General features: G+C 48.1%; 1 protein-coding gene and 1 pseudogene across 5 annotated transcripts; one reads left to right on the forward strand and one right to left on the reverse strand.

Annotated features, from left to right (window-relative positions):
* Nucleotides 1–993: 993 nt before the first annotated feature.
* On the reverse strand, nt 994–27,988 carry Incenp (inner centromere protein). Of its 4 annotated transcripts, none has more exons than XM_006993869.4 (18): nt 27,670–27,988; nt 23,008–23,158; nt 22,475–22,588; nt 20,876–21,636; nt 15,169–15,220; nt 13,581–13,659; nt 13,356–13,461; nt 12,352–12,403; nt 11,823–11,937; nt 11,617–11,751; nt 8,937–9,046; nt 8,744–8,864; nt 8,236–8,355; nt 7,209–7,372; nt 5,957–6,032; nt 5,704–5,811; nt 4,721–4,871; nt 994–3,417 (listed from the first exon to the last, which is right to left on the reverse strand). In XM_006993869.4, exons 2-18 carry the CDS (start codon nt 23,145–23,147, stop codon nt 3,203–3,205), a joined length of 2,619 nt encoding a protein of 872 aa, XP_006993931.1. In that variant the 5' UTR covers nt 23,148–23,158; nt 27,670–27,988; the 3' UTR covers nt 994–3,202. The 4 variants fall into 4 exon arrangements, with proteins under 4 accessions (XP_006993931.1, XP_076415411.1, XP_076415408.1 ...); XM_076559296.1 differs by having other exon boundaries at nt 23,008–23,154; nt 27,670–27,853; XM_076559293.1 differs by lacking the exon at nt 8,236–8,355 and having other exon boundaries at nt 23,008–23,154; nt 27,670–27,858.
* On the forward strand, nt 17,970–20,585 carry LOC102903472 (elongation factor 1-alpha 1 pseudogene; annotated as a pseudogene). Its single transcript, XR_013047244.1, has one exon. The product of XR_013047244.1 is annotated as an elongation factor 1-alpha 1 pseudogene (transcript).

A 27,988-nucleotide genomic window follows, 5' to 3' on the forward strand; every position in this document is an offset into this window, starting at 1 on the left:
GGTGCTCACCCCACCTCCACAAGGGTAACAAAACACACTCACGTTCACTGGGAGTCAATGGAACTTTTTTTGTTTTTTGCCTTGGAATCAGGACATTGCCGCCCTTATGGGTACAAAGCAGTAGGAATATGGTTTTCTTTTCCTATAAAAATATGTAATGCCACTCAGGTTACCTACATCTTGTTTTCCTTGTGAAAGATTAGCTAAAATGTCAGTTTCTTTCAGTTACTTAGTTGTTTGATTTGTTAAGTGAACTGAGACAATCTATATTGCCTAGAAATTTGTCCTCTAGTCAATTGTATCATAAGTTGTTCACACAGTCTCACTATTCTGCTTTAGGGGTTGTTTTACTTTGACAAAAGTCTCACCATGTAGCCCAGGCTGTCCTCAAACTGCAGCTTCTTCTGCCTTAGCCTCACGAGTGCTGAGTTACAGGCACACACCACCACACCTGGTGTTTATTACTATTTTAATGCTGTAAAAGTGTACTGATGCCATCTTTCTGAGAAGGTAACCTGCCTTCATCTTCAGAGTCTCAACAGAGGCTTATGGATTTTCTTGAACCTCTCAAATTACAAGCTTTTGCTTTAATTTTTTTCTTTCTAGTATCATTGATTCCTATTCTGCCTGTGCTATTTGTTTATTACTTTAAATTGATCTTTTTCTAGTTTCTTTTATTTGTTTTAAGTGTATGGGTGTTCTGTCTACATGTATATCTGCTGTGCACACTGTACAGCGCCCATGGAGGCCAGAAGAAGTAATCAGATCCCTGGAACTGGAGTAAAGATTGTGAGCCACTGTGTGGGTGCTGGGAATTGAACCCAGGACCTCTGGAGTCAGTGCTCTTAACTGCTAAGCCTCCTCTCCAGTCCCTTTTCTAATTTCTTAAAGTAGCAATATAGGCCGTGTAGACCTTTTTCACCGCTAACATGAGGAAACAGTGCCATAAATTTCCCTGAGCATTGCTTTAGGTATATCACAAAATACAAGACCAACATGCAAAAGCCAATTGTATTTCTATATACCAACAATGAACAAGTATAAACCAAAATCAGAAAAACAATACCATTTACAGTACTCCACAAAAATAAATATTTAACAGAAAATGTACAGGATGTATGCTGAGACCACAAAATGCTGATGACAGAAACCAAGGGTGTAAAGACAAGCTGTTCACAGACTGGAAGAATATTGTAAGTATGCCAAGCTCCCCTCTAATTTGTCTATTATTCAATGAAATGCGAGTCAAAACTGAGAAGTTTTGTATATATAAGCTGATTCTAAAATTTACATGAAAAAGTAAAAGTAATACAAGTCAAAATCAACTCAGAAAAGGAAATACAAAGCTGGAAGAATTAGAGCACTGGATTAAGACTTACTACAAGTTCTGGTCCTTGTGGAGTCTTAGCAGGAGTCGCCCATGGGCCCATGCCAATGTGCTTCCCCAACAAAGATGTCAAGGAAACTCTGGAAAATGAATCTCTTCAATGAAATGTGCTACAATTAGACATCCGTCTATGTTCTCAAATACAAACAAAAGGCAGACACCGGTAGTTTAAAAAGTTAACTGGAGATGATCATAAATCCTCATGCACTGTGTCAATCATGGAATAGTTTAGGAAACACGGAAGGAAATCTTTGGATTTCTTAGACATGACCTCAAAAAGACACAACCCATAAAGTAGCAAAACAGACCTCACCAAATTACAAACTGTGCTCTGTGAAATGTTAGAAATGAAAAGACAAGCTGCAGTTTAGACTGGGGAATACCATAAAGCACATCGGACAAAGACCACATTCCTACATTTACATCGTAAACTCCACAGTGAAAAAAAAAAAAAACAAAAAACTTCAAAATGAACAAAGGACTTGAACAGACTTGTTACCAATAAAAGATATCCAGGTGGTAAACAAGAATCTGATATGATATTCACCAATAGCCATTAGGAAAATGCAAATTAAAACCATGATGAAATATCTCCATACAGCCATTAGGGTGGCTAAGTAAGAAATACAGACAATCCAAATGCTGGCCAAGACTCGGCAAGATTACCTTTCTGTTTATTTTCTAAGCACTGAATAAATGTGCTGACAAGTGAGTTTGATCTTGTGGTTTTAGACAGTTCTGCCTTCCAGTGTACTCAACTGTTACTAGTGAGAATACATGGAATTAACTGCACTGTGTGCACCATATTTGAATGAACCGTAAATGAACTCTGCATGGGAAGAATCTTCTAGACTTGGACTACTGTATTCACTGTTTCCTCACTGTTTAAAGCACTATTGCATTTGTATTTAGACTTTATTTGGACTTAAAGCAATTGGCAAAGGTTTCCATGGTCAGCTTCTCAGGTTCTCAGGCCACACAATTTAAATGTCCTTAAGAGTGGAGCTGGAGGTAATGGGAAAATACATGGGCTTACTATATTATCTTCAAGACAACTGTGGTGTGACTGCCTGTCTGCCCAAACTCTATGGAAAGAGTATCAGGATCAGGGCCACCCCGCACTGAGCAAAGCACTTCCTTAATGGCTAGTGATCTTGTGGTGAAATCCTTCTCTGCTTGCAAGCACAGATCCCAAGGTCATCTTGAAGAACATTCTTCCTTCCTAATCAGATCCAGCACAAGGACTTTCTCAAGCATGGCAGAGCCTGAGAGTGGTCAGGCTGAGAGACTAGAGCTAAATAGCAGAGCTGTGTCATAGGCCAGGTCTTTCCCCGAATGGGCAGGCTCCTTTTACAACAGGAAGGATGTTCAACTGCCCATTAATGACAAGCTGATATGCTTCCCAGATGTTGTCTGGCATCAGAACCTCTGGGTGGAACACCATCTGGCCCCAGGTGATCCTGAGTTGCTCCTGCAGGCCAACATTCCATTGAAGGCCCTAGTCTTCACAATAGCCACAGCAGGCTTCAAGGTATATACTTTATTAAACTGCCTCACAACACTAGAAACTAAAAGTCAACTCAATTGTAACAATCTATTTACAGAGTACTGCCTACAGACCAGTCAGTGCTGAACCTGGTTCTTCCCCAGCCACCCATCAAGCCCATCCTCCACACAGGGCTGGGAGGCCCTGACAAGCAGAGGATGCTGACATCCATCTGAACAATGGCATGTCACACAGAAGGGCACCAGCCCAACACAGAAACAGACAGACGCACACAGGACCAGTACTGCCAGGAGGGCTGAGGACCTGCCTCATGGCTTCTTCAGGCTATAGACCAGGCTGCTGGGGACCCTGGTGGCTTTCAGGGGTGGCGAGTTCCAAGCAGCAGAGCTAGTGCGTTTGTGGTATCGGGGTTTGCTCTTCTTAAAGATGTCTTCCAAGTCCAGAGGGAGAATGGTTCCAAAGAGCTCTGGAAGGTTCGGGGGGTGGTAGTACTGGTGGACGATGGCCTGGCTGAGCTGGGAGCCTGAGGAAATCAGAGACCTGGATCACTGCCTGGTGCTCTCTGGGAGCTTCCCTGATCCGTGTACTACGTTCAGAGTCCATCCACCCTCTCCACACCTGCATGCCCTGACCTACTCTATCTGCTCCTCCGGAGGCCTCCTCCTCCTGCCCATCCCCTCCCAACACCAATTATGCTCTATCTCCACCTTCTAGCAGCCAAACCCACACAAAGCGCACTGGGAGGAGGCTTAGGCGATAGCTTATTCTCCTCATTTTGTGGGCAGAGACTTGTCCAAGGCACATGGACATGCAGATGAATGGCACAGCTAAGTGTGAAGACAAGCCTGTCTCCAACTCTTAAGCCTTCTTGCCTGGCTACTCTCACCAACCTCACAGACCCTAAGAAAGAATGTGAAGGCTGAAGGAGCAGAGCTGTGCTAGTCACAGCCCTGCAAACCAGTGGAGGACCTTCAAGAATGAGGAGGGAACACACACTCAGGGCTTGCTCTGCACTGGGTACTGTTCCTGAATTACTTCACTCTCAATAATCATCTCAGTTGGGTCCTAATATTATGCCCTCTTCACAGATACAGAAACTAAGTAATCCAACATCAAGTACCATCAGGCGGCTTTGCTGGCCACACTGGCCCCTGCTTGAGTGGTTTAGGAAAGTAAGATTCTAGTTACTACGGGGCTCATTTCAAACAAGGTCAGAGTCATGAAGTAAGTTGTCTTCTGTCCAGTGCTGACCCACTGTGGGATTTAAGGACCCTTCTTCTGAGGTCAGCACCCTATGCTAACCTTCAGTTCAACAGTCCTAAAAAGCACCCTAGCAGATCCTCAAACCAGGCCAGAGACAGCATTACACCCCTGTATAAATCTGAAACCTCCAGACTCAGGGCAAATACTGCTCTAGTACCAATGCCCCTTCTCATGACCTTTCCTAGCTCTTAGCATTCCACCCAAATCCTGCTACACCCTCAGTTCTATGCTCACCCATGGGTGCTTACATGGGTCCAAGTCTCAAGAGCCCTGCTGGGCCAGACTCTGAGGAGGGGACTCAGTCCACATCACAGAGCTACATTCAATAAGAGTAAAGGAACTCAATACCCTTCATCCTACATCCTCAGATGAGCCTTCAGGCCAGTACCCCTCCTACCTCTAGGTGCATGCTCAAAGCCCAACACAGGCCTCTCAGATCAATGCCATAAGCCACTTGGCACTAGCACATCAGCCTAAACATCTGCAGCAGCTAAGCCACCACTTCCACATCCCACAAAGGTGAGGAAGGAGGGCGGGCGGCCCAAGCACTGGGCTCTGCTCACCTCTGGCCCAGGAAGGGATGGGCTTCCGGGGATGAGCTTCATCATCCGTGGAATCATCACTATTTAGGTCCATCCCATAGTTATCTGTGCTGATCTTGGGGTGGGATTTGGGTCCTTGTGGAGTCATTTGATATGAGGTGCAAACAGGAGACTGGAAGAAAGTCAACATGGCCGTTACTCCCTCCTCTGAATTACTGGAGGACACTGACACTCTGGTCATCTCCACCCACTTCTCAAGAAGAAGAAAACAGAAAAGCTTTAGGGGCACTCTTTCATTTAAATACGCCAGGCAATATAAACCACTTTGTATCATGCTAACTTTCTTCCACTTCAGCATGTCCCTCCCCTTGGAGATACTTCAAGACACACCATGACTTCAACTAGCCCTCTGGTCCTTTAACTAACTTCAACATCTTGACTTTGTGGCAGTGACAATGTGTTCTGTAACCAATTTAAAAACTCATTCATCGACAGGAACTTGTTAAATCCCAATGTGATTACCTGGGACATAGCCATCAAAAGAAAGAAATTTACATGTGTTAAGACAGATGTCTAGGGTAGGTATGGTAGTGTACTTGGAAGGCAGAGACAGCAGATCTTGGAGTTCCAGGCCAGCTAGAGTTATACCAAGGCCCTGTCTCAAAAAAAAAGTTGTTTTTTTTTTCAAGTAACATTCTAATTTTATAATGTCAAAAAACTATGCATTATGGAAAATAGCAAAAAGAGAAGTTAGGTATAGGCCTACATGCCTGTAATCCCTGGAACTGGGAGGTTAAGGATTAACATTTATAAAAATTTGTAAAAGGATTACAAATTTGAGGCCAGTCTGGGTTACAGAGCCAGACCCTGTCACCAAAAAGAAAAAGGGGAAAAAACAGAAAGACTGGTAGTGACTTGTCCTCTCTTCAGGCTCCAACACAGCTTGAGCTTGTAAGCAAATGGAGAATGGGGGAGGGCCCCTCCCAACTCGGCACAGGCCTCACCTGTACATCCACAGTCACGTTCAGGACCTTGCTGGCTGCTGCCGCCTCCTTGGCTTTCTTCGCCTGCTCTTCCTGCAGTCGCAGCTCAGCCAGGCGCTGCTGCTCTTCCTGGAACCCAGCCAACAAGGCATGTGTGTCTCCCCTCTCCTCTCGCCACACTGTTACCCCATGTGACAAGGCCCAGGTTCTCCAGTTCTCTCACCTCACAGCTCAGAACAGACCCCACAGGAAGCCCATGCTCCCAGCACCCTACCTTCTTCTTCTCCTCCAGTTCCCTCTGAAGTCGCTCCTTCTGTAGCCGCAGGGCTTTCTCTCTCTCCTGCATCTCCCTGAGAACCACCAAGAATCTGTCAGAGCAGTAGTGGGGCCCTAGCCCTGTCCCCATCCGGGAAAGGGAAGCTAGGCTTGGTGGGCAAGCCTTTAGAGAAGGGGACACCAGCTGAGAGCCAACAGCGAGACCCTCCAAAAGTAAGCTTCTGAGCCTGACTTTGGAGTCTAACAACACACAACCCCACTCTTCCAGGCAAGTGAGGTCTCTAAGCCTCACCCTTCTCTTTTTCACAATGGGAAGAGTAAGACCTTTCCTCCAGCCCTGTCACAACCACCACATGAAACAACAGAGCACTCAGCTCTACCACAGCGGGGAGGGGCTGCTGATGAGCCTGACCTCAACAAGTCAGTTAGCCTCCCTCTCAAACCAGTTTCCTCTGTAAAGCTGACAGTTTCTATGCCATAAGAGCTTCAAGTAAGGATTAAATAAGAAAACCTGCAGACATGTAGCTCAGAGCAACCTCAGAGCTACCAACCACAACGCCCCTTCACCCCTCAAAGTTAATACATCCCTCACCACCCATCCCGTCCCAGACTCTTATCTCTGACTCTACCCATAAGACCAGGGATACTTAGGTGTCAATCTACATGTACCCTACACTGCCCTGAGATTCTAGCCCTCTAGCTGAAGCCCTCACTTCTCTACTAAGCCTGTATCCACCACAAAGATAGTTTCTCAGGAGCTGAGTAGAACAGTTGCTGGTCCTATAGGTCTGCACAATGTGGGCACAATCCTAATAAATGTCAGTGAGGGGAACACCTCACTGGGTTATCACCACCACCAAGGGAAGCACAGGAGTCCAGGCTAAAGATGCTCAAAGTCCTATACTGCACTACAAGCATCCCTCCTGCCATGATGCCTGTGGCAGCCCTATGGAGAAGTACTAGTCTGTTCTAAGATTCCCCCACCCTACTGGATCCACTGAGAAAGACAAAGGAGTTAGCACATTTGGTGGGAGCAGAACCAAACATGGAGTGACCCTAGTTGTTACCCTTTGAATCTCTCCCAGCTAACAGATACCCTATTTGGTGGTCCACCAGCTGTAGGCATCTGGTTTGGAAGCCAAGGGAAAGCCCGCCAACCTTCACGAGAAGATGAGAGCTGCCAAGAAGCAACAGCCATGCTGCCTTTCACTCCCCACCCAGGACAGTAAATGGCCAGTGGGCGGCCTCACCTCTTGGCCTGAAGACATTCCTGCTCCCTCTTGCGTTCCTGCTCCCTTTGCCGCTCCTGCTCACGCTGCTCTGCCAGTCGCCTGGCCTCAGCTGCCTTGCGCCGCTCCTGCTCCTCCTCCTTCTTCCGCTGGAGCATCTCGTAATGCCGTTGCTCCTCTTCCTCCTGAGATGGCAATGCATTGAAGTGCAGGACACTCAAGCCAGGCTTGGGCCCACAGGGAGAAGCTAGCCAAGGGCTAAGGGGCTGCTCCTGCCCATAGCCCGGGCTCCTAAGGCACTGGTCACCATCATGACATCAGCTAGAACTGAGTCGCCAGACGCCTTGACAAGTGAAGTTTTGTAAATCACGGCCAGACTGAAAAGGCATCTGGCAACTACTGCAGCAGAACTAACAAGCAAGAGTGGAGCCTGAAGTTAGCTGTGTACACTGGGCAAGCCATCTGACCCAGTGGTCAGGTTGCCAGCTGCAAAACAGGACAAGAGCAGCACCCGCACCTCCTGAAGCTGCTGAGTTAACATGTATTAATACTTAGGAAGCATCTATCCCAGCACAAATAAACCATACTGGTTAGTCCTACAACTCCCAATGACGGACATTTGTTCCCTACAGTAGTAAGACTGCCAGTTCCCAGGGAGAGACAGGGCCCTACTCTTCCAAGTATAAGGCTCAAGGATGGATGGTAAGTGCGATCACCTGCAGGACATTCAGCATATACCAGGCATGGCATACTTCACATACATTAGTGAATTTTGCTCTCAACTACAACCGTATCAGCAAGATCGCTGTTACTTGAGCAACCTGCTAAGAAATAGCAGCTGTGCCATGAAGGCCGACACCAGATGCACATATTTAATCCTCAAACTTTGGCATCTTGAACAAGTCACCACCACCCAACCCTCAAATCAGCGGGCAGATTCAGTAGTGTCTGCTCTACAGAATGGGTGTGTCCAGCCAGTTCTCCTGACACGAAGGCAGTCAGTGCCTGTCTTACCCCACCTCTTCCCTGCCCCCACTTGTAACCGCACCTGTTGGAGCAACCTGAGCCTGCGCGCCTCCTCCTCCTGCTTCCGGCGTGCCTCTACCTCCTCCATCTTCTTGGCAGTTGCCTTCTTCTTGGCCTTCTCTGCCAGGCGCTCCTCCTTAGCCTACAGAATCCACTCACATGTGCTCTCTGGAGCAGCCCCTCACTCAGCATGCACAGTGGGACCCAGAGTTCTATGATAGGCACCCCCATTCCACTACAAACCCTGCTTGCTGCCCAGAGCCTAGGGAAAAGGCACAAAAAGCCATACCTGCCCAAGACTGCCCATTCACAAAGGGCTGCTGGGGAAATTTAGGCCAGGCTTCCAGCATTTAACTTGCCTCAGAAGAGACTCCAGAGCCCATGTGACAGAAAGCAGGGATATACAGGCCACCCAGTCGATGGCTTGTGGAGGAGTCCAGTCCCACCCTTCAGGCTGCCAAGCCTAAAGTTCTTGGGTTCCAGCAGATACCACCCACCTACAGTCTCGATGCCCATCAGCCCAGGCTCACCTTCTCTGTCTTCTCATCAATCTGAGCAAACTTCTGCTCAATCTGCTTCTTCTTTTCCTCCTTCATCTGCTCCACCCGCTCACGGGCCTGCAGCACCTTGCGGAGGCGCTCTTCACGCTTCCTGCGGGCAAAGCAGAGTCAAGGAGAGCCTGCCTAGGCTGGGGCAAGCTGGGCTGGGAGCTGGGACACTTACAGCTTCACCTCCTCCAGCCGCCGCCGCTTGTCCTCCTCCACCTTCTGTCTGCGCAGCTGCTCAGCCTCCTCTTTCCGCCGCAGGTTCTCCAGGCGCTGGCGTTCCTTCTCCTGAAGAGGGCAGGGGGCACTGGCGTGTGAGTGAGGACACCCAACCCCACAGGCTGCCTGGCAGCGTGCATCAGTTCACAACCAGTGTGGCAGCAGATGCCTCTCAGAAAGAGATGTCCCAGTGTACCCTGTGCCCACCCTAGGCAAGCACAGGCATTCAGGAGGACCTGAATACCTCCCCAAACCCCAATTTGTAAGTAACACAAAAAGCAGCCTCAAATTAGATGTGTATTGATTATAATTAAATAAACAGCTTGAAAAAAAAAGACTAAAGACTAAGAATGCAAAGAGAAAGGAAGGCAACTTACAAAGTGTCTGCTAACGTTCTATTTGGGAGGGAAGGATGAAGGAACAGTCATTTATCACTACTATGACTTTCAATACATGCTAGGAATATGCACATGCACCACTCTTAAAAAAATAAAGTACCATGAAATGTTAACACAGTTGTACAGGCTAGTGAGCTAGATCAAGGATGGTATGTCTTTCCTTTTAGTTTCCAAATTTCTTGTGGTATGCCTGTGCTAATAATGTTTACAATAACATTAAGAGATAGCTAGCCATACAGCAGATCAGTGCTGGCGTCACCTCGCAGGCAGACCCGCAAAGTCTCCGGGGACACAGTCACAGCCATACACAACAGCCAGGGTGGGAGGGGCTCCAAACGTTCCCTGGCCAAGGACCAGACGAGTGGTTTCCAGCACCCACAAGGGGGCTCACCACCATCTGTAACTCCAGGTCCAGAGGGTCTGATGCCCTTTCTGGTCTTCCTGGCTACCAAGCATGCAGGTGGTGCATGGTGCACAGACATACGTACAGATAAAACACCCATACACGTAAAATAAAAAATATATACAAACATATTTGTGTATGTGTGTAATCGAAGACATTTGCCAAATTTTTTGGGGGGGCGGGGGGGGAGGGGGGGTGGGGAGGGGTGGGGGGTGTTGAGACAGGGTTTCTCTATGTAGCTTTGCGCCTTTCCTGGAACTCACTTTGGAGACCAGGCTGGCCTCGAACTCACAAAGATCCACCTGGCTCTGCCTCCCGAGTGCTGGGATTAAAGGCGTGCGCCACCACCGCCCAGCGCCAAATTTTTTTTAAAAGCCAATTATGTACCTTTCGTGGTAGCATATGACTCAACACAATTCACAAGGCATCCTCCAAAAATATTCCTAGTGACTAAGAACAGGTGTGCGGCTACTGAGATCAGAGAACAAAAAACTACCTTCCAAACATGTCCCATACCATGTGCTTACATGTGCTTGTACATACACACATTCTCTCTCTCTCTCTCTCTCTCTCTCTCTCTCTCTCTCTCTCTCTCTCTCTCTCTCTCTCACACACACACACACACACACACACACACACACACACACCACATTATAATAATTTTAAAAGAAAATCCCACACTTTTTATATGTGTGTGCATCTTCAATTCTTTAAACAGATGCCAGGAAGCTAAGAAATAACTGGTCTAGACAGCAACCACCAGGCGCAAGGAACAGGACTGTGGGCTGTGCCCAGGTACCAGTTCTCCAAAGCTCTTGCTCACAGCAAGTGATCTAGCCCAGCTCAGCTCAGCTCTGAGGTGTCTGGGAAAAGAACAGCTTCTTTGGTCTTGTTTCCAGATGCTGATGACATCTGGACCCAGTTTCAGTTTAAAGCCACCAGTCCTACCCCATCACACACCCCCATCAGGGCTACTGTTCATGTCTATGATCCAGTAAATCTCAGTGGCTCTGTGGACCAGAGACATGTCTGTTCTTTTCTCTGACCCTCAGGCCCCAGTGCTGGGGATGAGGAAGTAGATGGCCGTGGGAAGCACTTAAATAGCTGTGGCCTGGATAAACACTGCAGGTCACACCCGACCTGGATCCTCCCTGTAGCAGGTAAGTTACGGCAGAGGGAAAGCTCTACAGTGGGAGGATGCAGAGTCGCAGAACAGTTGGATCCCACCAGCTACCCTGATGACTCCAGTGCCCCCACATGCACATCTGCCTTCCTAACACTCCCACTTGCGATGTTAGTGCTTCCACAGGGGCTGTCAGCTACACAGTGACATGGATATAGTTAAGAACTAGGTGCAGCTCTGTAAAGGGACAGGAAAAGGCTTTACTTACAACAAAGCTGCACTGTGGAGAGGAAACAGAAAACACCAAGAGTTAATGCTAAGGGATGTCCTAACAGGCAGGCCATGCACTTCTTGGGGCCTTTCACCACAACACACTGCCACCTCATCTCACCCACCCTCTCTCCCAACAAGAAAGGTGTCTTCACCTGCTCCTCCAAGTCACTCCCACCACTGGTCTGTGGACTGATGGCCAGCATTAGGTCTGCTAAGCCAATCCTCCCACTTTCCAGCAAGCAGCTAAGCTTGAGTCACAGGATCCATAACATCAGCACAGTACCACAGTATTGAGGCAACCCCTGACCAGAGGCTTTCACTGGCCTGTGATCAGTGCCAGGTCTCTGTATGCCCAGGCCCACACTACTTTCAGCAAACTAAGAGCCTTCAACCACACTGCCCCAGTTCCAGCAAAGCACAGCCAGGGGATAGGCTCCCTTACCTTAGGGTCCACACGGAGGGGAGTGTTGCGTTTAATGAAGGACTTCATGACACTGCTTCGGGAGGCCAAAGTAGGGGTCATGAGCATTTGGTTCTTCTGCACTGTGTGCAAGAAGGTCCGGAGGGGCCGTACCACCTGCAGACCAGGGCCAGGGTCAGCACAGAGCAGGTAGGGCAGACACCAAGCAAGGGAAAGAACCTGCATACCTTGTTGGCCGGACAGGGTGGGGAAGGGGTCTTGTTCTGGGGGGGTTGAAGCTCCTCATCCTCCGGCTGCTCCTCGTCTGGTTCACTCATTGCCTGCTTGTAGCTGCGTTTCCTCCTGCCCAGGACAGGACACATCATAAAGACGACCTGAGAATCCACCTCACAGTCCTACTACATCCCATAAAGATCTTCCTTTGCAAAAAAAAAAAAAAAAAAAATCTGGGCTCAAGCCACAGACAGAAAGCGAATGCAGAGCGGCCCTTTGCTGCCCACTCAGAAAAATGGAGATAGCCAGTGAAAGGTCACAGAGCCAGAAGGATGCAGAGGGACATGATCACCCATCCCCAAGCCAGCATCTACAGAATCAAGCTGTTTCCTCTGTTTAGTCAGAGAATAGAGTTGGCACCAGCCAAGAAGCAGAATGCCTGGCCACATACCTACCCTCCCTACACAATGACCCCAGCTTGGTTTAAGGCCCTCTGGAAGCCTCAGAGTAGAACTACGTGTATACCCCTTCCCGGATGCAAACCTGACACTCTGCGGTGGTTCTCTGTGTCCATCTCTTTGGTCAAGCTGGGGTTCTGTGAAGAGAGCAATTTCAAAGAGGTTGTACGGATGATGCCAGTGGGGTATACATGCCAGTTTTATGGAAGGAAGGGGTCCAGCAGCAACAGTTACAGCAGGAGTAAGGCCCCCTCCTGGCAACCTCAGGGTGGCCAATGGCAGGAACACCAACCTAAGCAGTAATTAGCCTTGAGCCCAGGATACTGGCCCCCAAGTCAGGTCCCCCAGCCCTGATACTTGGCAACTGTGACACAAATGGCAGGACAGTATCACCGAAGCCTCAAACTACGTGCCACCCCCTCTACCCACAAAAATTATGTGCAGAACCTTATGACAGTAGAGCTGTAAACTACTACTCTTCCAGCCTTCAGTTGGTACTACCATGACAGGAGAGGAAGGTTCCTTTATGGGGGCATCATACAGGGCACAGCACATCCTATTCACACCAAGAGGAAGCACCCTTTACTCCCAAGGGTCTTTGAAGCAGTTCTGAGAGCTTTCAGGCTGGCACAACAACTGTCCTTGACCCTTTCATAAAGAGGACACTTTGCTCAAAACCTTACAGCTACCATTTCTTCACACTAGGGAAAGCATCCTCCACAGAGAAACAGGAGCCAGACAAGGGCTCCTAACCAACTCCCAAAGTCCACAGTAATCCTGCCCTTTCTGAACTAGAAAAGTTAAAAACAAGCCAGGAGCAAGAGGCCAGGTAGACCTTCAGACCCCAGCCTATAGTTCTTCATGAATCCCTTGCAGTGGGCCTCAAGACCCTGACATGGCACCTTCATACCTTCACCTCATTCAGACACTTCTCTCCTATTCCTAATCATCCAGCTATAATTACTCATGTGACACTCAGCAGCAGCTCCAGCCAGAAGATCATGGCCTCTTCAGGTTTAATTTATCTTGGGCCTATCAGACCAGAAAATGAGGCTCTGTATTACAAGAGTCAGGGCCAAGCCAACTCACCTTGCTGTTCTTCAATAGCTGTGGCCACAGGCTTCGAGGTAGGCGTATTAATCACAATCTCAGTGGCACTGTGACGCTTCGAAGTACAGCCACTGTTTTTGGAGACCTACAGGAAGAACCAAGGCTTGAAGAAGCCCACTGGATCCTGAGGCTCAGGATAGCCGTGGCACATAGCTTCAGACTTGGAGCGTTCAAGACCTATCTGTCTCTGGCCTGTGGCCTTACCTCTGGCTCCTCCGCTGCCACTTCTGGCTCCTCCGCTGCTTCCTCAGGCTCAGCCTCCTCAGTGGGCTCCTGCTCCAGGCTGAAAGCAAAGCAGGACACTGTGAGAACGCTAAGTCCAAGCTTTTGCTAACTACTCAAGGTAGGGCCAATATTAAGTGACCAGACCTGGACCTCAAACCAACAGTCTAGCCTGGATAGGAAGACTGCAGCCATCACCAGTGGCTTCCTGAGTAGAGAGTGATGTCAGTTTCTGAATCTTGTTTGATATCCTGTCGAGATCTCATTTGGGATGGGAACCTATTCTGGTTTGGATCTTCACTGTCCTCAAAGACCTATGTATTAGAGGCTCTGTTCCCAGTATAGAAGTACTAAAATGCAGTGGAAACTTGGACAGGTGGGACCGAGCTGGAGAGCTTCAGCTTATTACGGATATGTAGTCAGAGTTTTCTCAGTCCCGCTCAGACCTGCAGCCACTCAGACCCAAATAAACACACAATCACTTACATTATTTAAACTGTTTGGCCTAATGGCTCAGGCTTCTTGCTCTCTAGTTCTTGTATCTTAAATTAACCCATTTCTATTGATCTATAAGTTGCCACATGGCTTGTGGCTTACTGGTACTTTACATCTTGTTTTTCATGGCGGCAGCGGCTGGCAGCATCTCCTGACTCAGCCTTCCACCTCCCAGAATTCTCCTCTCCTTACCTGCCTACACTATACTTCCTGCCTGGCTACTGGCCAAGCAGTGTTTTATTTATCAATCAGAGCAACACATTCTCAGCATCCCCAGCACGGGTATGCCTATGAAGATGAGTATGGGATCACAGCACTTTGCTCCCTTTCTCCTTTCAAGTCCCAGCCATGAGGTAAATAGCTTTGTTCTACCACACTCCTGTCATGATGTACTGCTCCCTAAAGCAACAGAGCTGACTGACTGGTCATGGGTGGAAGGCTCTACAACTGTGAGCTAAGATAAACTATTTTCCTTTGCAAGGTGAGTATCTTAGGCATTGTTCCAGCGATGCAGAGCAGACAAATACTTTACCCAGGTCTGTCTCAATCTAGGGGGACCAGAAAAGTCCCATCTTTTTTGAGGCCTACTCACTATTCACCCAGGGGCCAGCTAAGCCAAAGGTATGCCCAGACCCCATTTCCTCATCCCAAGCACCGAACCTCTGCCCCAAAGTAAGGAAGGGCTAGCTCAGGATAGCAGAGCATGACCTCTGAGAAGTCAGTGTCCTGGCCCCAAGTAATGCTAGGTCTAATCCAGCGCAGGAAGCACCCCTGCGCCCTAGACTACAACACTCCATCACAACCTCATTTTAAATGGTTGTTATGCCTCACTGACAGCCATGGAACTCATGAGCCAGAGCTGACAAGTAATACTGATGGAATGTCGCCTGGAGACCCGACAGTCATGCTACTTGCTGCCTGGTTACACGGGGACCAGGCTAAGGGAGCCTGGCTGTCGGCAGTGCCGTGGAGAGCATCCAGGATGAGGAGGGAAGGCTTCTACCTGGTGGTCACCTCAACCCAACTCCCAATGTGCCCTGACCACCCCTGTGGGAGGTACTGGCATGGAACTTACCCAACTTTCTGAGGCACTTCAACATTCAGGAGCCTCTCCAGGTAACTGTGACCTGAAGGAGAAATGGAAAAAAAAATAAAATAAAAGATGCCATCAGAAACCAGTCAGGAACCAGGCCAAGAAGTCCAGGAAGTTTTGACAAGGACATGATCACTGCTTCTTTCATAGACACACGCACAGGCCTCACTGTGCCCCGGGTCTCACCCTCATTCATCCTCACACAACCTCAATGCAGCTATTAGCTTTATGTTGCTTGCCTAGCAGGCATACCTCCACCTCTTTACTAGGCTAGGAGCACCGTGGAAAGAGGGATGTCTGCCACAACACTGGGCTCCAACATAAGCAGCTTATTCACTCAACAAATACTCATCAAGTGCTTACTATGTATTGGGCTTTGAGCCAGGGGCTGGAGGCTCAACGCAATGGTAATGAAAACCAACAAGGCCACTGTCTGGTCTTCCTACCAGCATCAGATGATCTTATACAGTAAATTAGGGTACGTGCAACAACCAAGTCAAGGATGCTGAAGCCTAGATGAGGAGACCTGAACTGAAGAACAAAGGGGAGGAGGAGGGAGAGGAAGACAGTGGTTTTCAAAGTGTATTCTCCAACTTCTGGAAATACTGGAGACCCTTTTGGGTGATCTACAGGTCTTAACTATTTTCACTGCTGTACTAAAGTGTGACTTTTCCTTCTTACTATATTAACATTAGTCCAAACAGCACCAAAGCAACAGAGTCAAGGAGAAAATGCTGAAGCTTAGCACCCATCAAGGTTTCAGCACCGAACTCTATCATCCTATCATACACAGTAAAGCAATGCCCAGTTTCAACGAGGAATGTCCTTGGAGAAGTTTTAGTTATAGGCATGATGGTTCATATCTTTAATCCCAGCACACAGGATGCTGGGACAGAGGGATTGCCACAAGTTCAAAGTCAGCCTGAGCTTTATAGTAAATTCTAGGCCTATCTAGACTACAGAGTGAGATGGTGTCAATGATCTAGGAAGAAGGAAAAACACTTGCCAAGACCACAAATTGAAAAAAGGGCTTTGGGGGGCTTAGAAAAAGGCCAGCTCCTGGGTCAGGAAAGACAGACCAGAGCTAGGGAGACAAGGAACCTAGGTGGTGCCCCGGCCTAAGAAAAACAGGGAAGACAACAAGAAAAACTGGAACAACAAACTGGCAGGGCTCAGGGAGAACTCAGCAGTAACAAGAAGCAGGAATTTTCCCTTCTGGGCTATGGGATCCAGGCTGGGGGCCAGGAGGGAGCAGCAACAATATGAGACTGGCAGCTAGAGATGCTACCTTGAGGGGTCTATGGCCAGAAGATCTGCTCCCTCTGTTGTAGGAATTTAAGTCACTGATTGGGGGGCACACATTAGAATGGACAGCTGTTTTCTAGAAGTACCTTGACCTTGAAGAATCCTTGTGGAAAACAGTGACTGTTTTCCGTGATTTGTAGAACTGTTTTGCTGAAGGGGCCATTGCAGCCATCCCACAACTTTGGTCACCTGAGGCTCTCGTGTTATTGTGTATTGCAAACAATATATAATAATGGATTAGAGTCATGGGGGCACGTGATGCTCTCCTTTAGTAAAACATGTAAATTAGATTAGAGACCTTGCGATGAGAAAATACTTTGTGTAACAATCAATAAATACGCCTTTGTACGGTTGTTCAGGAGTTCAGTCCATTAGAGAGGCTGGACCTTCCTGCTGCCACATATGCTTTAAAATTTCATCTTGGAGTGTCTCCTTTCTTCAACTGACTCATGCTACACAGTGCGCCCTGACACCCCTCCTCTGCCCCTGCCTCTCTCCTGACTCCAAGCTCCTTAACTGCGGGAGGAGAGGTAAAAAGGCCAGAAGATCAGACAGAAGACACCCAAGTGAACACATAACTATTCCACAGTACATAGACTTTTTGGAATGTTAAGCACCCCCTGCATGTCAGAACAGGCCCAGTGTCAAAGAAGTGGCCTGGCCTACGGACTGAGGAGGAGCTACCCTACAGTTAAAAAAAAAAAAAAAAAACTAGCCATGAAGCCTGAATGACAAACCTGACCTATACAGCTGGAGTTTCTAGAAACCCCACAGCAGTGACCCTTGTCCCCGTCTGCCTACTAATACCGGAAAGCTTCCTCCTGGAGAATGCACAGCAGACCAGGAGGACAAGAGGCTTCAGGTCCTGTGTGCACCACCACTAGATTCCAGAGGCTCCCGAACCACCCTTTCCTGCCAGTCTCCTGTTCTGACCTCATTCCTTCCCACTCCCCTACTGCAGGTGTGTCAAAAGCTGCCTTAGGGAGAACCCAAAAGACATGCCACCTGAGTTACCCACCCAGGTCCACCTTAGAGCCTGACATCAGAAAAGCACCAGGACACCTCTGCCTTGCCCTTTCTCATCCCTTGAGTTTCAGTAACACAGTCCAGGGTTAACTTGGCTAAATGAGTTACTGACCATGTACCATATCCAAGCACTAAGATTAGTTCTCCAACTACATTCAAGGCAAATGTCATTACCATTTCAGACAGGAAACTGAGGTTAAGAGAAGAGGTGACTCCACATTCTAGTCCCTGCCTCTTCCCCACCATCCCTCTATCTCAAGAAGGAAGATGACTGTTGGGTTGGGAATAGTCAGGCTTGATCACAAACAACCCAGAAGCCTATCCATGAGCAGGGAAGGCTGTAGGGAAGAGCAATAGGCAATGCTTATTGAACCTCTGAGTTCAAGGCCAGCCTGGTCTACAGTGCGAGCTACAGGTTTATTGTTATGAACCACCACTAATTTGAAGCAGAAATGGAAAAGGAAAAGACTCTCATCCACAGCATCACCCTTGCATGTGTAGATTCCAGCAAGTCTACCACTACTGGCCATCTACAGACATGGTGGAGCTGACAAAACCACTGCAAAGTTTGAAAAGGAGGCTGCTGAGATAGGAAACAGCTCTTTCAAGTATGCCTGAGTCTTGGTCTTGGGGAAACTAAAAGCGTGAGCATGGTATCACTATTGACATCTTCCTATGGAAATTTTACCAGCAAACATTATGTGACTATCACTGAAGACCCAGGACACAGAGATTTGATCAAAAACATCAACGCAGACATTATCTCAGGATAGCTGTGCTGTCCTGATTGTTGCTGTTAGTGCTGGTGAACCTGAAGCTGGTATCTCCCAGAATGGGCAGACCTGTGAGGATGCCCCTTTGGTTTACACACTGGGTGTAAGACAGCTAATTGTTGGTGCCAACAAAATGGATTCCATCCAGCCACCCTACAGCATGAAGAGATATGAGGAAATTAAGGAAGTCAGTACATCCATTAAGAAAATTGGCTACAATCCTGACACAGTAGCATTTATACCAATTTCTGGTTGGAATCCTTGCAAAATGCTGGAGCCAGGTGTTAATATGTCTCTATTCAAGGGATAAAAAGTCACCCATAAAGACGGCAGTGTCTTTGGAACCACACTGCTGGAAGCTTTGAATTGTATCCTACCACCAACTCGCCCAACTGACAAGTTTGCAACAGCCCCTCCACACTGTCTATAAAATTGGTAGATTGATATACATATACATTAACTATTCCATGTAAAAACTGAAATCATGAAATCTGCAGGTAAATGGATGGAACCAGAAAAGATTACATTGAGTGAGGTGACCCAGAAAGACAAATGTCTCCTGTACTCTCATCTGCGTTCCTAACTCCAAATCTTCAGATTTGAGTATATAACCTGGAGTAACTGCAGAAACTAGGAAGGTAAAAAGGGATCGTGGGGAGGGGTAGAGAAGGGAATAGCAGGGTAAACAGGATTCGAATGGGGAGATGGGAAGGAACAGGAGTGGGGCTTTAATTTAGAGAGGGAGCTGGGCATGGTGGCACACACCTTTAATCCCAGCACTTGGGAGGAGGACCTCTGAGTTCAAGGCCAGCCTGGTCTACAGTGCAAGTTCCAGGACTGCCAGGGCTACAGAGAAACCCTGTCTCAAAAAAAAGAGGGAGGTGTCTGTGAGATTCTCCCCAGTTCCTCCTACCCTTCTCATAGCTCCAGGCTCATCTAACCCTGTAGACCCTACCCCAGGACCAATTTCAGGCCTGAAGAAATCTAAGTACCACCTGTGACACCCACCCCACCCCAGGCCTCCTGAATCCAAAATGGACAGTGTGCCAAATCTTATGCTGTACACGGCCCAGATTGTCTCTCCAGGCTGCAGAGCCTAGAGCTGGGCCAGAGAGAACCTTCCAAGGTGTGATGTCTTCACCTGCCTGACAAACCCCAGTTCCCTCAGCACCTGCTTTCCTGGATGGAATGCAAGAGGGCTCAAGTCCCAGTTTCTGGACTCTACAGCTTGTCTACCTCAGTTTCCTCTTCTATTAAAAGGAATAAACCCTGAGGAGCCAAAACCACTGCTGCAGACAGATTTTCTTCCACCAATCTTACAAAAGCCAGATAGACTTATGTTCCATTTATTGTAATACTTGGCCTGTCCTCTAATCTGGGTCTTGCAGGAGGCTGATCTAGCAGCCTCCTCTATTTTTAAAGGGTGCCTAAGAACCTCCAGCCACCGGATATTTGCTTTAGTGGCAAGAAGCACCAGGCAGCCCATCACTTACTACTTGATGTCTCCAAATCTTTGTGCAAGCTGTTTCCTTGGCCAAGATAGCTAGTGCTACATTTTCTCCACCTGGGCAGAACACAACTATCCTTCAAAATCTTACCACAAGTCCCCACCCACGCAGACAAGCCAACTCTGCCTACTTTCCTCTATGGTTCATAAGATCTATCCTCACCAGAGCAATGGCCCTCTCTCTGGGCTTAGATCTGATCATAATGAAAGCAGTCACCGTGTACCAGCCCACATGTTCTATGTGGCACATCTCCACAGCAGTTTCACCATTTGGAGTTACATACAGGAACAGTGAATTTAAGTCCATCACTCCAAAACAGGAAAAAGGGATATACTGACTCTGGGGAAAAGGACCGTGGGAATACTGGGGCTAACATTCTAGGCCTATTTCCTCATCTATGAACGAAGTTGACTAAATCTGTCACCCAGTAGTGGCAGTCACTAGCTATATGTGGCCATTTAAATCTACATTGAAGAAAGTGCAATGACAATTAAAGGTCAGGGCCAGTGAGATGACTCAGAAGTAAAGGCACCCGTTGCTGAGCCTGCCAACCCGAGTTCAATCATCAGAACCAACACAGCGGAAGGACAGAACTGACTCCTACAAGTTGTCCTCACTTACACACACACACACACACACACACACACACACACACACACACACACACACGGCAAGGTGTGTGCATGTGGACACACATACTATTAAAGAGAAAAACAAACAAACAAACAAACAAACCTTAAAATCAGCTCACTGGTGGTACACACTTACAATCCTAACCCTGGGGGCAGAGGCAGGAGGACTTTGAGTCCAAAGCCAGCCTGAGCTACATAGCAAGAGCCTATCTCAAAAAAACAAGGGCTAGAGGACATTGCCCAGTAGTAGAGAACTTGCCTCACTCATAAAATCAGCTTCTCCATCAGACTAGACACATTTTCAACAGCCAGGCATGGCTAGATAGACTCCATGCAGAGTTCACATGAGAAGCACATCACTGAAGGGCCAATGGAAAGTTCTCTCAGAAACAGCCCCGCCGAGCCACCCACTACCCCATCACCCCCACACTGGCCCCACACTCACAGATGATGCGAGCAGAAGCCTCCGGCTCCTTGTCAGCCTTCCTGGCAAGCCTTCTGCTTGACCTACGATTAGCATTTTCTTGTTTAGCCACCAAACAGTACTTTGTGGCTAGTGGCACTTGGGGATCCTGGGAAATCAGGCTTCGTCGCACTGACCGAACATTCCCAAGAGGGCTCTTCGCTGTGGTGGGCAAGATGTTATTTGGTAGGAGAGGAGAAAGCACCCTCTCCTGCCATGGAGAGTCTGGAGAGCCAGGAGAGTCCTTCAGGCCCCGGGAGGCCTGAGCAATCTTGAGCTTGGAAACAGAACGTCCTGCCCCAACTCCTCTGTTCTTGGAGCTCTGGGGGGTAGCCTTGAGGGAGCTCACTGCGACAGATTCCGGCTTCCCAGCCTCTGACTCCTTGGGTGTTGATTCCTCTTCCGATGTCAGGATGCCTTGGGAAGCTGGCGGTGTGGCTGGAGCTGGGACTGAAGATGGAGGAAGGCCACCTTTGAGCTGGACGAGGTGCAGGTCTGCACTCAGTTGCTCTCTGGCGCTTACCTCCACCACAGCTTTCTTGACCACTGTGGGAGACTCAGCAGTGGGAGAGGAAGCAGCTGATGCCACAGAGGCCGCCACCGCTGCAGCTGCAGCCCGAGTTATCCGACGCAACACAGGGGAGCCATTCTCCCCAACAATAGTAGCCGGCTTCTCCACCTTGTCCTTGCTGCGGAGGCAGCGGGTGCCCAGCTGGCTGCTCCGAGACTTCCTGCGGGATAACCTGTTGTGGCAGAACAGAAGCTGAGACAGCCTAATAGGGCAGGAGTACCCCAAGAATAAAATTAGAGTACGTCCATCTCCCTAGTAGCCACCAGCTTCAATGAAGTATGAGCAAAGGGTCTGAAGGCAAAACCTGGAGGTTCTAATGTAGACTCGATCATCTCTAGCCATGAGACCCCAGTTCTTCCTCTCTGAGCCTCAGTCTCCCCAACAGTAAACTGATGACAATGAGTTCCATTACTCATGGAACTGCCGGGAAGATTAAAGTCAAAGGAACTTCTGTGATCACTGTGCTAAGCACCTTCTGCAAACTTCACTCACACTCTCCATTCGCAAGCCTGGGGTGATGGCCCTAGGAGGCAGGCACCATTATTCCACTTTGGAAGATAAGAAAACAGAGAGATGGAAATTCATTCCAAGGACATACAGCAGCTGAGGCATGAAACTGGTTGGCATACATACCAGGGCTGCCTGATTAGAATGACCAGCATCTTTACCTGAGTACTGCAGTCACCACCAATCCTGCAGGGAATTGTAACAACCCCAACAACAGAGGAGCTGGGAACCAACAACCTGGGCCACACCTCTGGTGCCTCTCCCCTCCTCCAAACCTCAACTCAAACTCCATCTCCTCCTTTGCCACCAATGTACAGAAGTTCACACCTAGACTCTGAACTGGATTAACACTTCATTTTACCCATGCCATCTCAACTGGGAGGGTCGGCGTGGGTACTAACTACCACTGCCTTTCAGCTGTTGTTCCTATCAGCACATCCAGGAGCCAACTTCCCCAAGTCTCCAGAGACCGCCTCTAGTGCAGCCTCCCCAGCCTTCCCAACCTTTTCCTCATGGGATCTCTGTTTTCATCCTGAATGTTAGACACCCGTCTCTTCTTCCGACGGTTCTTCTGAGAGGGAGTTTTGGGCATCAGCTCCGGCTCGTTGCTGAATTCTCTGTTAAGGACAAGAAGGGTGAACTTGAGGCTTCCTGGGAACTGTTGAGCGGCCCCTTCTCTCACTAGATGACATTCTACCCCATTCTTGGCAATGACAAGTCAAGCTAGAGAGACCATCACCAGGAAAGCTCTCCAAAGCTATGTGAAGTCACCAGATGGACACTCAGAGCTTCCTCCTGGACATATGGCAGGGCAGCAAGTTCCAAGACAAGTTATCTATCCCAGGCCACACACTCAAAGACACGGCTAACTACAGTGAGCCAGGAGAAGGGCTCAATTGCCTCTTCCCCTGCCCGCGGCACTAGGATGGCCCCAGCACATGAGGCACTTAGGAAGGAACCCTGACAGGCTATTTGTCTGACCTATCAGGACACCAAGCTCTCTCACCACTACCACCCCAGCATGCCCCGTCTTTACCTGACAAACATGCGCTCAGCCTCCTCCTCAATCTCCTTGAGCCACATCAAGTCCTTATTGTCCATGTTGCAGACAAAATCCAGGAGTTTCTGGTCACATAGATCCAACAGGTGAATGGGCCCTGGGGCTGTGGTCCCCATGGTGGCACTGTCTGGTGAAGGTAGGGACAAAAAGCATAAGGATTCAAGGTTAGGACCTTTTCCAGGGAAAGTCTACCAGACCCAAAAATCAAACAGAATACTCTGTGCCTAAACCCGTGCATCTCCCAATACGGAGCCTCTTGCCATTGCAGAATTCCAAACGCCAACCCAATGGCCTCATCTCATGAAAAGAAGTGACGTTACATTAACCCCACTCTCTTGACAACACAACACAACACAGAGCATGATTGTCTCTATAGGCCCACACTTTAATTCTGATATAAACTTTACAAATGGTCTTTTGCATCAAGAGGAAACACCCATCCCGACCTCCATACTCTCTCTCTTTACCGAAATACAGAACTGTTTACTTTCTTGTGGGCTTTCCTCCTACTTCTCACGGATGGGGACTAAGACATGGCCATCCTGTGTTGACCCCAGATACCAGACCATCAAGACATCAAATCCAACTGCCTCTCTAAAATGACAGTGGAGGGCTAGCAGCACAACTCAGCAGATTACGGCACTTATCACCATGCCTGATGACCTGAGTTCAATCCCTGGGACCCACATGGAAGGAGAGAAATAACTCCTACAAGATGCCCTCTGGCCTCTACATAAGCTATGCCACATCTGTACGGTTGTGTAAGTGTCCTCCCAAATTGATCCACTCCATCTGCAAGGAAGCTCCTTAAAAAGGAAGGTCAACTGCCAGTGGCCATGTCAGAGGAGCAGCAGGTGGCAACTGAAGTCCAAGGTGTCAGCCCACCAGGAAGAAACTCTCTGATGGGTGAATCTTGGTCAGGCAAGGCCCCGAGACCACGGATCCTGGTATGTCTTTTGCTTCTGCTGTGTCTTTACATGTTTGCTGCTGCCATCTTTCTCTGGTATCTAGCATAGTGAGATTGGGTGTGGGGAGATCCCCAGTGCCTATAACGTAGTGTGTTTATCTCATGGAAATATCCTGTTATACTGGGTATTTTTACCTGTAGATTATTATGAAGATGGTTTCTTCCTAAGCTGTACTGTCTAATTGATAATAATGTTAGTTTATACAGAGTTTTGATGAATAAAAACAATTGAGTCCCAGTAGTCCAGCTAGCTTAAATTCTTATAACCTTAATGTTGGGAGATGTGCTCACAGGTTTTGGAGTGCAAAACAGCTGAAACAAAACTTTGAAAATAACTGAAACTAAGATGTTTTGTCAAATAGCTTTGAAATGAAAAACCCAAGAAGATAATCTAAAGTTTTAGAAAGGCACATAGTTGAATGCGGAATTCTTTAAGGTCAGGGAACAAGAACAAAGCAGCCCAATTATTACTAGCTGATGCACTTTTCTTGCTAGGACTGGTTGATGACCAAAGGTGTTTAATTCCTTGTACCCATTTTTGCCCTCAATCTCCTGATATAAAAAACTATTGATGAGTGGGTATGTACCCTAAAGATTTAAAGTAGAGCTGACTGATTCTTTTTCATATATAAAAGTTTAGGTTTGTGATTCCTTTAAGATTCCTTATAAGATTACCTTTCAAAATAAGTAATAAATTAATTTGCCCTCTCTTTGTAACTGCAAAATGCAGCCTGCCGGTGAAAGACCTGACTAAGAATATCTTGCTTGCCCACATGGTTAATCTATAACAAGTTTCTTGGGTATGAATGCACATGGGTTCTTGGAATAATCTGTTTTTCACCTGTAATACATAAAATGTTTAATCATGTAAGGGATATGAAAAACATGCTGTTTTTACTGTTTGTTGTGTATTCATTGTAATCATTAACTTGAAAAACAGAATGTAACCACATTGTAGTTTTTATATTGCCTGAAAGATTTTGCTAGTGTATATAAGCTGTAAGGGAAAGAACAGAGAGAGTTAGAGAGAGTTAAAATGGGCTAGAAGGAAAAACATCAAGAATGAGAGTTAGAAGGAACTAGAAGGGAAACATCAAGAATAAGAGAAGGAAATCACCAGGAAAATGAAGAATAGAGAATGCAAAGCAGAATAAAGAAAAGGTCTGAGGGAAACTATCGAGAGTGTTTGAGTGTCTTTTTCCCTCACCCCCTCAGATGGAAAAGTCTAGTACATGCAGCTGTGGACTTCCCTTTGAGCCCTGAGCTATCTGGAGGCTGGTTCCCCCAAAGCAACGATAGTCAACAACTCAAAACAGCTCCAGGAAGTGCCTGAAACTGACCAAATTCACTAGGCCAGCCTCTCCTTGCCTCTCCTTTCCAGACTAAACAATAAAAGCGGAGAGTTCCTCTCAGACAAGCAGAGCTGAGCTGCAAGAAGCAGAAACCAGCCAAGCTTCCTGGATGAGGTTTAGACTGACTTGGAAAGGACACTCTAACCTGTAGAGCTGGCTTCAGACTGCGCAGTGTACTGCAGGTTCCCAGTTTTTGAGAGCTGCCACCCATGCTGGGGTGGGCCTTGGTGATGAGGCTATCTTTGAGTCAGTTCTGCTCCTGTAAATAACCCCAATAAAACTCACTTGTTCACCAAGTTAGACTTTGGTGGTATCCGTCTTTGGTGGTCTGCTGTGGGTTCCCTACCTAGGCTAGACCCTGGGGTGTGGCATGTCCCCAAGTAAAGTTTTGTCACACAACATGCACACATACAGACACACAAACAAGTAAATAGAGAGTGGAGCTGAGAATGGTGGTGAATGCTAAGACATGAGGGTCCACAGACATGCTCTCCAAAGAAACCCCACAAGCCCCTCCCCTAGAGTGAAAATGCCCTAAAAAGAGATGAGAGAGAGAGTGGGGTGAGTGAATAAGTGCTGTTTTCAGGAAAACCTGTCTATACATACCAGGCTAGATTTCTGATCTCCCTGATCCTTCTGGAACTTAATGCACAATATGCTGCAGCCTCGAGAGTTTTCCTTTCAAGATCTTCGGTTTGATTTGTGGGGTACACTACCCCTTTGTTCTTCAAACACGTTCTGCCTTCTAGGAACTCTGTCTCCTGTTTTGTATAGCTTTTTCACTTAGCTCCTAGATCCTCAGGGAGGGCCAGACCTCCAACCCAAGCCAAGATCACACACACAGACTCCAGTTATGTGCACAGCAAATGAATGATTGTGTGTGCCTACCGCTCTCTACCTACTAAGCATTGCTCTCCAAGGGCAAGCTGTTAGTCCTGCTCATCAACAAGAAAGTGTGTAGCCTTCCAGATGTGTGGCACTTGTGGAATGATTTAATCCATCCATCAACTAATCCTGAAGCTTCCCTTACCATCATCATCACACACAGGGACACCCAGTGAGTAACTCACTAGGCACAGGTTAGGACAGGCCAATACACACCCAAAGCCCGAGCTAACTGCCAAGGGCAGTACTAACTAGGGCAAAAATAAAAAGCATTAACTGCGCAGCCAGTTAATCATGAGTATGGCCTTTCCATTCATTGCCACCCCTGAGTCTCCCCATCCCTCTGCACTAGCCCTGGAAAAGTCCAAGACTTCAGTTCAAGGTCAGCAAAGAGAAAGCTGTTCAAGGACACCAAAGATTTTCAGAGGAGCTATGGAAAGCAACAAGTGGGTAACTTTAGGAAGCATTTGTTCAAACTGCCAACTTGAGTGACAGCTTCTCTCACCAAGTCCAAAAACACACTTCTTCCATGGAGAAATGTGCTTTCTAGCAAGCCCTCGCTGAAAGTTAGAAGAGGTGGCCACGAGAAAGAAGTGTAGAAGTGTAACAAGAATCAGACTCCTGGGAAACTTCACCTTCCTTCAGCCCATGAAAGAACCAGAGCACCCAAATCCCACCAAGGGAGAAGGGAGGTCCACTTGCTTTCCATAAATACTTCTTCCGTGGCATTCATCAGACTAGCACCTCCACTACATTCTCTTCTAAGGGTGCAGGAAGTGAACGAAGCACCTGTCTCCTCTCAGAGTCCTACTTCGGGACAGGGACCCTCTCATTTCCTTCTTGCCACATATTCCAGGATACCCATGCACAAATAAAGTGACAAGAAGTCTAAGTCAAAGTCACCCAGTAAATCGGGAGGCGGAGCCTGGATTTAAACAGCTCTTGACCACTAGCTACAGGCCTCCTGGACGCTACCTACAAGCTTAGAACAGCACAGTCCTGACCCTGGGCCGCAGGAGGCTGGATGGAACTGCGCTGCTGACAAGAGACGACGCTTGTGGGGATGACAAAATAAATAAGAGGCAGGATCGGCCTCCGGACCTGGGACAGTTTAAAATGCTGCTCAGCTGGGGTGTGAGAAGCTGAGCAGCCGTTACGGTATGGAGACTCGGATCCCGGTCCACAGAGCAGCCTAGGCTGCGCAGTAGGTGTTAGGCCCCGCGTGGGGGAGGGGACAGGTCACTCTCAGATCCCAGGGACCAGATGCACGGGAGTGGAGGTCACCTCAAGCCCAGCACCATTTGACCCCCAGCACCATTTGACCCCACATCCACAGGAAACAAGGACCAGGGTGAGGGGCCTGGGCAGAGAAGCGGACAAGACCAGATGCCGAACACCGAGACCCCGCCACGCCGGCCGCTTGCACTCACTCACCCTGCGGCGCCGCGTCTGCCCCGAACACTCCCGATTCCAGACCACAGCCTCCGCAGATAAGGCTCCCCACAAAGCCCGAGCCTCTGGACTCCGGGTCTTCGGGGCTCGCCGCAGCCAGACGACCAACGGGGCGGTGAGCGCGGGCGAATTTTCAAAACTGTGGCTAGCCAATTCCCCCCAAGTTTGTCTGGGCGGTTACAAAACTCCGAACCAATCGTGTAACAGGTTACACAAGTCCGGTTATCTGTTGGCTGTCAGTGCTGTCAATCTGTGGGACTAAGAGGCGGGAGAAAGAACGTAGACGTTTTTAACACGCCCC

Source organism: Peromyscus maniculatus, chromosome 1, assembly GCF_049852395.1.
Source record: "Peromyscus maniculatus bairdii isolate BWxNUB_F1_BW_parent chromosome 1, HU_Pman_BW_mat_3.1, whole genome shotgun sequence".
NCBI lineage: Eukaryota > Metazoa > Chordata > Mammalia > Rodentia > Cricetidae > Peromyscus > Peromyscus maniculatus.

Bases quoted from the DNA above. Each gene is read 5' to 3' on its own strand.
- Incenp (XM_006993869.4), bottom strand. From the start codon at position 23,147: ATGGGGACCACAGCCCCAGGGCCCATTCACCTGTTGGATCTATGTGAC. The intron at 15,221-20,875 runs GTGAGTGTGGGG...TTTCTCCTTCAG, and splicing joins GGCTTCTGCTCGCATCATCT to GTCACAGTTACCTGGAGAGG. The intron at 8,865-8,936 runs GTAAGTGTCCCA...CTTTGCCCGCAG, and splicing joins CGGCTGGAGGAGGTGAAGCT to GAAGCGTGAAGAGCGCCTCC.